This window comes from Coloeus monedula (genome assembly GCF_965178545.1).
Source record: "Coloeus monedula genome assembly, chromosome: 11".
Taxonomy (NCBI): domain Eukaryota; kingdom Metazoa; phylum Chordata; class Aves; order Passeriformes; family Corvidae; genus Coloeus; species Coloeus monedula.
The window spans coordinates 7,094,571-7,107,863 of record NC_138791.1 but is presented as its reverse complement, the minus strand read 5'-3'; the positions used below and the strand labels follow the sequence as shown (position 1 = coordinate 7,107,863).

The window sequence follows — 13,293 nt, the reverse complement described above, 5'->3', positions numbered from 1 at the left end:
CCAGATCCTTACTTCAGCATTATGATTACAGCTGCTAAAGGAACAGAAAAATGACATTAATGGCAAAAATTTCCAAAGGAAAAGAGCAATGGCTATAAACAAGTGGGAGTAAAGAGAAGGAGAGAGTGACAAAGAACACATGAAAATAAATTTCTATGGTAATTGAAATATAGACAGAAATAATCAGATACTCATAAAATGATAAATAAAATTGCTCAATTCCCAATTTAGCTGCATTTAATAATTGTGAGTTAGACTCTAATGAGAATCTTATTGGTTGGATCTTACTTGGAAGAAAGCCAGAATAGGTCAGAAAAAGTCTGAAGGATCTAGACAGGAAAAAGTAGTGCAGAACTGTAGTTATGCGGAAAGTGGATAATAAGGAAGAAGTACCAGCATGGAAAAAGTTATAAGGGAAAGAAGAAAAGGTTTGCAAATTTGCAAATTACTTTCTGATATCAGCAGAGCATATCACCTTGTATTCAAAGCACAGGAGGGATTCATCCTCTGACAAAAAAAGGGTTCAATTTCACTTGCCAGTGCAATACCATATGGAGACTTATTGCCAGCTACAGACACCAAATATCAACAACAAGAATAAGTGAGTTTCTATCAATTTTGTAGTTATTCAGGACTGTTACAGGCAACCACTTATCTTTTCAGTAGTGCAAGTTATATTTAAACAGTGTGTTAAAATTAATGCTTTGTAGCTCTCAGAGCTGATCCATTCCATTCCCCACTATTTCCATATCCTTATGCTAACGGTGTTCTTCACCAGCCAATGCTCTCTATATGCTAAACACTCTAGAATGAACCATTGCTCCTAATTCTAACTAATCTCAAAGTTTTAAAATTTGAGGGAAAAAGTATTACTAGGCCCATTTTACACAGAAAATTAGGAAAAGATGCCTCAGCTGGGGAGAGGGGGGAATTCTGCTTGCAGTTTTAATTTTCAGTTTAAGGTTTCTGGCAGTCTGTGTGAAATCCTACCACCACTGCCTGCACCAGATTTGTCTGTGAGACAGTACAGGTTAAATTAGCATTGTGCTTAAGGACTGCACTGAGTTTTGGCCACCACGATTACAGGACTTAAGCAGACCATCAAGAAACGATTATCACAGCCCCAGGATAAAAGCCAGATATATCTATACATCGAAAATTAGATTTGACCAACAGAAATTCCCCAGTTTTCTTTCATTCACACTCCTCTCCCACTCCCAAAGGTTTTCATGGGAAATTTCAGGGGAATGCCAGGATTCATCCCCACTTTTACTGCAAAACTGCATTGCAGTTTGTAATGAGAGTAGAAGTCTGAAATGTGAAGTGAGTACCCATATTTTTTTGTTTCATGCCATCTATAATAGCTTTCTTGTTGTACTTTGATGAAGAAACGGCAGAAAACGTTATAAAAGGCACAGTGTGTGTAGGGGGTAATAAATCTGCTGGATGCAGATAGTCAATGGCTGCAAGTCATAATCTAAGGCTTTGCTTTTAGCCTCCTACGAGTTTTCATTATCAGTGAAAATTGCTATTAATGTAATATGATAGCATCATGTCCAAACAGCTCGGCACTCATACATTTCATACAGCTGTCAGAAGATGATAGACATTTAGCTCCAAGGTAAAGCCAAAGTTTGAATGTTCCTGCTTTTTATCTTTGAAGCTTTGTTACTTTAGAAGATAATTATCTAATTTTGTGACCAATGATGTGTTCCCAACACATCAAATTTTAATACCCATAGCATGTAGAATTTTTTTGTGTGTGTTTTGAAAGTTAGCAATTTCAGATGGCTTGACACAAAATCTTCAAAGTATATTGAATAGCCAAACATTAAAATGGGACCTGGAGGAACAATGGGAACACTAGGGGCCTGACCAGGGTTTTCATAATGCATTCCAAATAGCATTTTCACAGTGCTTTTACCTAACAGGCTGCAGATATTATGACTGCATAATTTTGATTCCAGCTTTTTAGGAAAGCAAGTCAAATCCTTGTTTGTGTATAAAAGCACAAAGAAATCCCCTGACAGCTACTGTAGAATAAAGTAAAAATAGACAATAAGACATAAAACCTTCTGCCAGCTGACAGACTATTTCTGTATAACACTAAGTTCACTTAAGATACTGGGGGTGATAAAGATAGTAAAAGAAATGGCTAATAGAGCAACTGGGAGCTAAATGGCTTGTCTTAGCCCTAGATTAGAAAATAAATTCCTGTGTTACCATGACAAATTAAAAAGTCTTCTCCTATTCATGCAATCAGCTAAGAGGAAATTACTCTTGAGACTTCATAATTATGGGAACAGTTACATATTCCTATTGTGAGTGGTAAAAAGCCCACCTGAATATCAAACAGCAGAGAGCTCAGTTTAAGAGTCTATAAAGCTGCTGAGAACTATTTTAAAATAATAGGTCAGAAAAAGTGTTGAGACCTGATGAAGCAACTAAAAAATTCCACAATATTGACTATGACCAGGGCCTCAGAGATGCCTGTCATGACAAAGTGCTGTGCCTTTCCTTGCCTTCCAGGAGATCATGAAGATGATGAACCAATGATGTTTATGGAGGTAGAAGCGACACTCAGCAGTCAAATTGAAATGGGAAGTTCCAGCTCAAGTAATTTCTTGTCCAGACTAGAGACAACATTGGAACCAAAAAGGTACTGCTGTCCTTGAAGATTTTGAAGATCAAAGACCCAAGAAATCTGCACTGATTTTTAGCTTTGATCCCACTTTGAACAGGAATCCAAATTAAAAGACCTTCTAAATCCTGTTCCAGAATTAATCATTACCTGATTCCAGAAATAATGAAAAACAGAGTTCCACAGTGGAAGACAGGAAGACTTTCTATAGAGGGGATGATGAGTGTTGTTTTCCAGAACCAGTTTTGTGGAGTCATTAGTGTCAAACACAAAAGTCTCAATCCTTAGAGTATAATTAGAATTTTTAATTCAGTATCACCGTATTCAGAACGCCACTAAGCAAAGGAAATCCACTCAACTTGCACATTGTAGAGGAATGGTGTCAACAGGACATATAACCCATCACCCATGCAAAATTCAGGGAAGCCTGTCAAATCCACATTTTGAGTGCAGGAAGGAGAAATATTTTATGAGACTATTAGAAGCTCTTCTACCCTTTCCTAAAAACTAATAGGAATGCTTCGAGGTAATTACTGTCAGTCAAACATATGAGAAACTTCACTGATCAACAGTCAACAGGATCCACACATTAAACCCTGATATTCTGAATCAATTATACACATACACTTCTCACTTTATGTCCCCAATCTTGTGATGTAGATTAGGCCATCTTATAGTTTGGTTTGTTAATGGACCTGAGAACAACTTTTTCCTTCATCTTTTACTTCCTTAACCTTGGTACTCTAAGATCTCAACCTAGTTTGAAGGATAAATAGCAATAACTATCTCTAAGTGCCTCCTGTACTATAAAATTATTTATGCAAAACATTTGGCATCAGGCACAAAAGAAAACATTTCTCTCTAGAAAATATGCCCATTTAAAAACAAAGATTAAAATGAAAGATAAATAAGGTGGTTCAAAAAGAGACAGGGAGAAAAACAGACAACAATAAAATATGTCAAGTTAAGAAAAATAAAAGCAACACATGAGTAGGAGCAGGTACTTTGACAAAGAAAACACCTTCTAAGACTTTAAAAATTTTTTTTATCACCTCAGTGAAATGTATTAGTTTAACTCTTTACAGGTCTTTCAGGAAATGACAGAAAGCATGGTTAGAAGAAATCACCTGTCAAACTCTCTTTTCATGAAGAATTACTGCAAGAACCTATATGCTTTGAAGACTTCATCCAACCAACCAACCAGGCTCTACCTAAAGAAGCAAAACTTCTGTGCAAGTAATGCTTCAGGAAAATTGTACTCAAGAATAACAGCAAAGAATAAACTTCAACAAGTATCAACAATTTTTGATAACAAAGCACTAGAACCTGTGGCAGGTACACAAGGAATAAACCAGGAGTTTACATCTGATCTTTTACTTCTTTCTCACCGGGACATCCCAGTATGTTACAAGGCCCACTGAGGTTCCAGTATGTACTTCACAGTTACACTTAACATAAGAACACATTGGAACACCTTGAAAACCTCACCCTGCTGATTTCTTATCATGTGGTTATCAGACCTGAAGCCCAACAAAAGATGATGTGAGCAGTCAACATCTTTTTCCAAAAAGTTTAGTCTATTATAGTTGATATATTTATTCCTCTATAATGATATTTTAATAAGATCATTTGCCTGTGTGCTTATAAGGAGAAAAGAAAACCAGCAAGTCTTCATCCAGCCTGGTGACCCTGTACAGCAATGACAACTGTGTTTTATAACCTGTTTCTGCTGTGAAAATTGAAGGACACCCCAGCTATGCCTTAAGGAGATGTAGACACAAAGATTAATAGTGCATAGATACAGACATCAGAGAAGTACAATTACTGTTACTGATGATAGTCCAAAATAAAGGATGTAGCCCATCTTCCTAACATAAGGCAGTTCAACAAAGTCTACCAAATGGCCAGGAACCTGTTCTGAACAGTCAACCTGCAGGAGTTCCACACTATGCCAGGGCTTTGTCTCAGTAAAATAAAAAATTTTAAAAATTAATTGATTTTAGGAAAAAAGTTCATGCTTGTGTTTAAAACCTGGTTCTTGTTCATCTACCATGGATATAAAGAAAGAATTTATATTGCCCCGTTTTTTGATAACGCTGGATGCAGCACCCACACGCTTGTATATGAACGAGTGTCTTGAGCAACAGCAATCCCCTCATGTCTTATATCACTGTGTTTAAAGCCAGTGCACTGGTTATCATTTACTGCATGTGAAACTTCACCTGGAAAGTCCTGGGAGACCTGAGAGCAGGATATTTTCAGAAATTATCTGTCTCTGGAATTAATCACTTCTGGAAAGGCTACCAAGGCTCTTATCAACTGCTTTACAACTATGGTTTTAAAAGAAGGTTTTTTTGCCAAGACTTCTTTTTAAATACAAATCTTACAATAATTTTATCATACACTCCAAAAAAGTACTTCAGCTTTACACAAATTAACTTGGTGGATGCTAAACAGGCTCATAAAAAGCATCCATGTAATTTTGCAAAAATATTATATGTTAAAAAAGCAAAATGGAACTTCACAAGAACAACACATTAATCATTGTATTTCATTAAAATGTGTCAGTGAAGCTTCTACAGAAACTACAATACCATCTACCCTATCAATACATAATTTGTGTTGTAAAATGTGTTAGCATTTATTATCAGCAACGAAAAACTGTCCCCTACAGAACAGTAATGACATTTGAAAGTGTGGAGTATTGATTAGCAGTTGCTTAAGAGTGAATCACCACTACAATACAGCATCTATTCATGCTCTACATACCTTCACTGTCAAGATAATTTGCATGGAGAGCAGCTTCTTTAACATTGAAACGTAAGCATTTTCCAATACAGGATGTGAAAACAAACAACCATAAATGCATTAAGCAAGGGAATTTGCATTCTCTTCCTTTCAAGATCTGATGTTTTCCAGGTGAATTGTCTGCACAAAAATTTCCATCTTAAAAGACATTACTGGAAGTGTAATGCACACATCACGAACTTACTAAAGCCATCTCATATTCCTCTTACATGCTAACAACAGAACTTTTTTACTTTCAATAATACAAGTGGGAGGACCACACTCTGCTTGCAAAACCCAGAAAGACACCAAAAATACTGCAAAATAGAGAGTGCTGATGGAAGCAAAACATGAATTCAGCATGGCTTTCGCCTTTTAGACCAAGTGACATCTAAAACATGATGTTTGATATACAAGCTGATTTGACTACATTTTAAAACCATTACCAACACCAAGAAAAATTATTACTCCTGCCATAACATTCAAACAGGAGAGCACAAATCACAGATCATTCAAAGTGCAGTTCTAACTTCACTGAAGAGAAAGAAACTTTTCCAATACCTCCAGAAAAGGCAGAACTTTATTACAAAAAAAGTAAGCCAAGCTATTTTTTTTTATGGACAAAGAGAGAAGAAAGTATTCAAAGTTTGATAAGACTGATCTTTTCCTCTACAGATCAACATGCTATCTGAAAATTAGTATGGAACCCAGCAGGTTTTCCCACCGAATACATTCGTAGCATATCAATGTGTTTGATTTTTTTATTCTTGAACAAAGTTAAAGTATCTATCCAGAAGAATTTACATCTTTATGTCTGCAGATAACATTAAATACTTCAAAACACACTGAAATGCTCTGTACCTAGTCTGGCATGGATAATAATCTCGTCATTCATGTATCCCAAATATCTAGGATTGTAGGAATTAAAGAGGATGGAGACTCAAGCTCTGCAAGTTCCAAAACATCGTTTGCCTTAATCATCAGAATTACACTGGTTTAAGATTCTCAGGTGTATATTTCTTTTCTAAGGTTTGATTTCAAGTCAGTGCTAGGAGACACATTTTACAAATACCAGACTTTAGGAGTTCAAATTATAATGAATTAACTCTGAATACAGTTTTTGGTAAGCTCTACACCATTACCTGGCTGGTGGGGTTTCAAATTTGGCCTTTGGGGTAGGTGTCAGGTTTGGTTGGTGGGAAGAAGGGGGTTGTTGCTGCTGGTTTAGATTTTTTTGCAGGGGGCAGCAGTATTTCTTTTGATTGGGTTTTTGTCTTTTTTGATTTACAGTCTCATGTGTACAGATTTTATTGACAATTTTTCCCAATTTTTGATGGGAAAAAATAACCAGTATTATTTTTGCAGTTCTAGAATTGCTCAGCTGAAAAATGTTTAAATTGATATCCAAAAAGTCAGTCCATGCCTATCCTTTAACCTGCATGTCTCAATCCTACTTGACCCTTCCTTCAAAGCAGTGGTTGCAGTGTCTTGAGCAAAGAAGCAGCCTACAAAAACCAAAACCAACATAAGGCTGAATAAAAGAAAGGCAATTAATGTCAAGATGATTGGACTAAACTTGCCTGAGATTAAAGTCACTATTATACAATTTAAACTAAAGATAGATGTACTGTATGAATCAGATCCACCAGCTGAATGCTAATTGATCTAAATCACCCCGTTATATTAGTTTTGCACTGACATTTCCACAATTGCAAGAAACTACCAAGATACAGCACCCCCTCCTCTTCAGGGAGATAAAATGCAATTCTGCATCTTTAAAAACAGGAATGCTTTCCTGACTGAAAACCCTGCTCTGAGAAAAAAAAGGATTTGAGAACTCCCAACACGATGAAGGATTTGTTGAAAGGAGCAGGCAGATGCGGACTCCAAACTGCTTCAGACCAAAGCAGGCAGTGCCTTACATAACACCGAGGGCTCCAGCAGACAACTTACATAAGGAGACTCTGAGGGAGCCTTAAACAAGCTTCTTGTCAGGAAGAAACCTTTGTGGAAGGACCAAGAAATTAGGGATATTTTCACCTGGAAACCGTTCCTACATTTGCATTCAGGAGCAAATGAAGAATTATCAAAGCTCAGAATATTTAAAAAAAAAAGAGTAGTCTCATCAAAAGGACCCTGAGGAAGCATAGACCACGCTGCATTGATTTAAGAAGAGCTTTACTGTATAACAACAGCATTCCCCAAAGCCTGTTCTCCAAAATTCTAATTGCAGCAGCTGAAGTGAATATGTTCCTGGCACCTAACCCTTGCTTTGCAAGCTATATTTGAAGCCTGGCTTTGCCAGTGGGCTACACTCACATTCAGTACAGGACCCACTAAACGCAGAGTGATTACTAAAGAAAAATAGCTAAAATGTCAACATTCAAATAAGGCAGATGTCTTTTGACAGCCTAAGGAAAAAAAACAACACCTAAGAGAATTAAAATCTGAGTCAACTCTTAGGCCCCAACAGTATTTGCTAAGTAGGTGAAGAGTATGAATATCTCTACAGCATCAAGAAGCCTCTCCAAATCTGTGTGACAACTGTAAAACTGCCAGAAATCAGACAGATTAGGAATAATGTTGTCCTATTTGCTTCTGGATGTTTTCTTGTACACTCAATGATCTTCCACCTCTCTAAAAGCAAGGAGTAGAACATTTTTTAAGTGCCAATTTTACTTAAAATCTTATCACAATTTCTGAAATTATTTACTGAACTATTATTTTCCAAGCAATTTGCAGCATCTGTATTTCATCTAAAGTCAGTTTTGGGAAAAGCCATATATCCCAGATATGTCTAGGAGGCAAGACAAAATAATTAGATAAGATTATCATAATAAAATAAAATAATGAAACATTCAATTAAGATATGGGAAGCAGAGGGTTTTTTTTTTTTTTTTTTAAATACTTTCAAAAAAGCAACAGAAATATTCTTAAACGGCTTTTACAAATTCAAGAGGACACCAGTGCTGGTCACCCTTTTGATGTTCACAGTACTGCAAGACCTTAAAAATCACAATAACTCCATCAATATTCACAACTGTAACCTGGCAAAAAATTTCTTTACTGAGTATCTCACATGAATAACTTCCTCAATGAAATTTTAGTGTGGGTCAAATGACTCTTAATGTGCAAAACACTTGGGCAGTAGAGACTGTCAGTCATGCCTAGACTGTGAGCACATCCCTTTGAACGCTGCACTCACTGTGTGTGCTGACAAAATGAATCAAGTAACATTTACATTAATTTTTCATGTAGCAAGCCTGTATCAAGCTAAATGGCACTCCAAAGCAGTTGACAGTTGAGGAACCTATACTGTCCAGGTCCATAATCATACACATATTTTATATCTTCACTCGTTTAAGGATGCTTAATTCATAATCAGGAAACGTGGGCTCCTCCGGTAATATCAGAAGTCTCACTGTTTCTAAAAGCGGAATCTTGACTTTAAAATGACATGGATTCTGATCACCCAGAGCTCACAGTAAATACCAAATATATTCTTGATGCCTGGCTAGTGGGGAGGGAGGGGGTGGGGAAAAAAAGGCATTTGTAGTTAGAGCCCTCCTGTGCTATCACCTCCTTAACTGCTGTGACAGCCTCTGTCACTGACTTTGCGTGTTGAAAATACTTGCAGATCTTGAAGTTTAGTATGTTTCTATTCACAAAAGCTTACAAAAAAAATATACTTTATAACAATACAAAAAAATACATGCTAAAGTCCTGTCATCCAGGCTTATTTGCCACAATCAACACCAGGATATAGCAAGCTTAAATGGACAGACACATTTGGAATTCCAAATAAAAGAAAAAGCAACAGACGTATTATAAAAACTACTGTAACCAGAAGGAAGAAAAAAAGAAAGAAAACAATAGACTACGTGACAGAGGAATGAAAATGCTCTAAATACCTGGCAAACCTGCGTTTTGTCTTTTCTCTCTCATTCAATAATATCATAATGTAAGCAAGAAAGAAAAACAAAATAGCTTGGAAAGAACATACACTGTCCACCTTCAAAAACAGGAGCACAGACTGGTTAGTGAAACAGAAAGGATGCTGATGAAAAGGTAAAATGAATAGCTTCCAATTACCTACAATTATAACAACCAATAGGAAGCAATCTTGCTACTTCAGAGGGGAAAAAATACATTACAGAAGGGATGACAGCAGCATCTACTATGAGGAAGAGAAGGAGGATTAAGGATTCCATAGTGATTCTTTGTGGATTTTAGCATGATTCCAAACAGGGTACATTCCATATTCTTCCAGCAAGTGTTGGGCTCAGTACTGGATAGGATTCATTTCTAAAGCCATTTTTGCGCAAAAATGGCTGCGCATGGAACAGCTCCAAAGTTAAATAAAGATACTTGTTTGCTAGGGCCTAATAAAAAAAAAATAAAGCTTTTTAATAATACTTGATTACCAACTAATCAAAACTGAAAGCTCCATCTGCTTTATGAATTTAAGGTGTTCATAAAAAACACTGAATGTAAGACTACACAGACTAAAGAATGAGAGCTGGAAATATAGTAAATATTGAGTGCTCAGATTTTCAGAATAAAACGCAAGTTTGCCCAACATATTGAAGTGGAGCCATTTAAAGGCCTTGAGAGGCAGTAAGAGACTGCAAATATTTTTGTTCTTAATAGCTCTGTATTTTCACTTATTGAAATCTGTGTTTTACAGTCCTGGGTATACAAATCTGAAGAGACAGAAACTGCTAAAGAACTCATATGTCTTTAGTAACTACTAAATCCAGTTGCTATCATTTTAAAGGATAGCACAAGCTTTTTATTTCAGCTGCTCCGTGTACTGTTATATAATTTCACACATATATAAGCCTTTTGAAATAAATGCTACAAGCTCAAGGAATAATTTCCTTCACAAACAGACAAAATAAAATTAGTGTTACTCAGAACTAAAAACCATGTCTACAAAAATCAGCAGAAATTTAATATATGGGTTGAATGAGTGCTTTTAATCAGTAAATGTCTCAATGTTTTTCCATTTACATATTGCATTTTGAGAATCACATGCTAAATGCCCGAAAATAACAGTCTCAATCTAAGATATTCCTCTTAGTCTCTTTTTTCTGCAACTGTTGTAAAAATAAATTGTCTACAATACAGAAGTTGTATATTTAAATTAAACAGAGTCTTTGATATATACCTAACAGTCAAATCTGCTTTTTCATTACCCTCTCCCCCAATTATGTAGACTTATACCAATTTCTCAAGTTTTTGCTATACTTCACTACCTTATTACACAGCTGTGCAGCTGAGCAAGAAGATAACCACATTCATTCCTTTTATCTGTAATGATGTAATACATCTCAGCACTGGGTTGAGATGATTGGGGGAATAATGGGATTGTAAAAACTGCAGAGATGACAAACAACAGTGCAGCAACCTTCTCCTGATACAGTGAATTGTGTACATACAGCCCAGGGTGAAAATAATACAATATGCACTAATTCTGCTCCTCGAATGAAGTTAACATTTTTCACAAGAAACAGCTGTTTCTGCACAGAAACATCATCATCATCACAATGCAGCAACCAGACTAAACACCCGCAACCTGGGCTGAAGCCTAGGCTACAAGAAATAAGCGTTGGAGTTTACTTTCCAATGAAAAAAGAAAGTCATCCAAACAGAAAAATATCAGGTTAAGCAAGGACTCTACAGACAGTGCAGTGCAATGCAAAGAGTCATCAGGGACTAGTATGCAATACAAAAATAGAACTTGTACAAAAGCACATACAGCACTGCTTTCCTGTTCATTTAAAAAATTAAACCTGCCTCCATTTTCTCTGTTAATACCTTCCTTACTACAACTGAAGAAATCCTTACCTTCTGAAGGAGCTGGGAACCTGAGTATTTGGCTGCAATAGATTTGATCTCTCCACCAAATGCTGAGGCCCAGAGCTTTACACTGTGATGAAAAAAAAAAAGAGACAGGAAGAAATGTAATACACATGTCATAGCAAGCAACAGAGACTGTAACAGCTTCAGCTGCTCGGGAGGATCCGAGCAATTTTGCATTAGAGAGCTCACTAAGGAACCTGAGCACAGCAAAAGATCAGTGAAGCTGTACAAGTATAAGCACAAACTAGACCCTGTGCTAAGGTGAGGCCTCTGATATGAAAGTACCAACCTGCACCATTAAAATTTAAGGAATTAACTTGTACGGAAACATGCTTTGGCACAACATAAAATATGCATTGAAAGGAAAACAGCAGATAAAATGGCAAAACATTTCTGAATGGTAAATTCCCACATGAGAAAGAGTTAACAGCATCAATTTCAGTAAATACAAGCACTTAAAACTCAGTGGCTACACACTCCACCAACACATGCTCCCACAATAAAATCAAAGTAGTGCCAGGTGCCTTGGAGGCAACCACTTTAAACACAGCTGACAGAGGAGCAAAGGTGCCCTGGAACAGTCAAATATCGGCAATACAAAAACAGGAGAACTTGAGCAGCCAAGTTCTCATCCTTGAACATGGTCCTGAGAGGAATAGCATGAAAGCACTTACACAGACAAGGGGATCTGCTGCTCCGATCCAACCACATCCACTAAGGCTGTGTTAAAAGCTGTCCAGAAGATAAAGAAAAAACCCCCAAAAGCCCGAAGAAGATTCAGGTTCTCTGGCATTGTGCCTCCCTGTGCCTGGAAAGATTTGGGGAAATTCAAGTGAAGCTGAGTTCAGCAGCAGCGGGGTTTTGCTTCTAAAAGCCTCTTTTCCCCCACTCTTACTCCCTTCCACTAGAACAACACTGGAAAAGAACAATTCACAGCTCCATCCTCATTCCTTCAAAGAATGACCCTCTCTGTGTAACGGAAGGAGCGGACCAGAAGCGAAGCTCTAATGACTTGAAAACTATTGTGTCCCTGGTAACAGCGAAGCGTTTTCCAGCACTACTGCAGCCACTTGCATGTAGTTCTTTACAACTCCGCAGTCAGCAGTGTGCTGAAGTTACTTCAGTGACCTACTGCTGCTCCAAAGTGCCCTTAGCAGCAAGAAAGCAGACTATTGATTCCAACTGGGGAGGCTGTCTTCTTGCAATTACTGCTCACTTTGCAAATGGAAAGCTGCCTAGAGTTGTCCTTTCCCTCGCCGATAACCTCCAGCCTTCATCCCAGATCAAGCCAGCCAGTGCATTGGTTCAGCGGAGCAGGAGCAGCAGCCTTTTAACGGGATAGCGCCGAGACAGAGAGGCAGGCACAGGAGGAGCTGGACCAGAGGGAGGGTACGGCAAAAGCAGAGAAAGTCTGGAGGAGCTGAAAGTGGAGTTGAGCCCTTCCAGGAAGGCGAGAAGAGAGCGCTGCACATTGCCGGGGGCTGAGCTTGGGAGGGCTCGGCAGGGCTGTCAGGGGCGGGGGCGTGGGGCCGTGCACACCCACCGGAGAACGATTCAGGCGCGGCAGCGCTGCATGACAAGCATCTGTCTGTCACACAGCCCGGAGAGGCGAAGGCTGCTCGGAGCTCAGCGCTGTGCGGTGCCGGGAGCATCCCGGCCGCGGCGCCGCACCGGGGCGGGCGCGGGCGGGCGGAGGGAGGAGAGCGGCGGTCCCTGCCCAGGGAGCATCGCCCAGGAGCGGCAGCGGCGGCTTCCCGGAGCGAGCCCCGGCTTTAGGTCAGGCTCGCACACATTTAATTGAGTCATAGGGAGCACGTCCTTGTGCATAAAGGCACGTTTGCTGCTTCCTCCCACGCCGGAGCACTGCAGCGAGTCACTCTCCGAGAGCTCAGGACCAGCAAAGGCTTATGAATGAAAAGATTTACCTATGCAGCATAAGTAAATCAGTGCGGGCTGACTCCAGCCGATGAATAAATTATTAATTTGTGCTCATAGAAGAA

At 38.4% G+C, this 13,293-nt stretch overlaps 1 protein-coding gene across 1 annotated transcript in view; it reads right to left on the bottom strand.

Annotated features, from left to right (window-relative positions):
* Window positions 1-12,086, bottom strand: part of CACNA2D3 (calcium voltage-gated channel auxiliary subunit alpha2delta 3) — a gene marked incomplete at both ends in the record, with an annotated part of 393,646 nt that extends 381,560 nt beyond the window's left edge. Inside the window, 2 exons of the mRNA XM_082288518.1 lie at window positions 11,279-11,360; window positions 11,968-12,086. Of these exons, the coding sequence (XP_082144644.1) occupies window positions 11,279-11,360; window positions 11,968-12,086 (201 nt within the window). The remainder of the gene's footprint in view (window positions 1-11,278; window positions 11,361-11,967) is intronic.
* Between the last annotated feature and the right edge of the window lie 1,207 nt (window positions 12,087-13,293).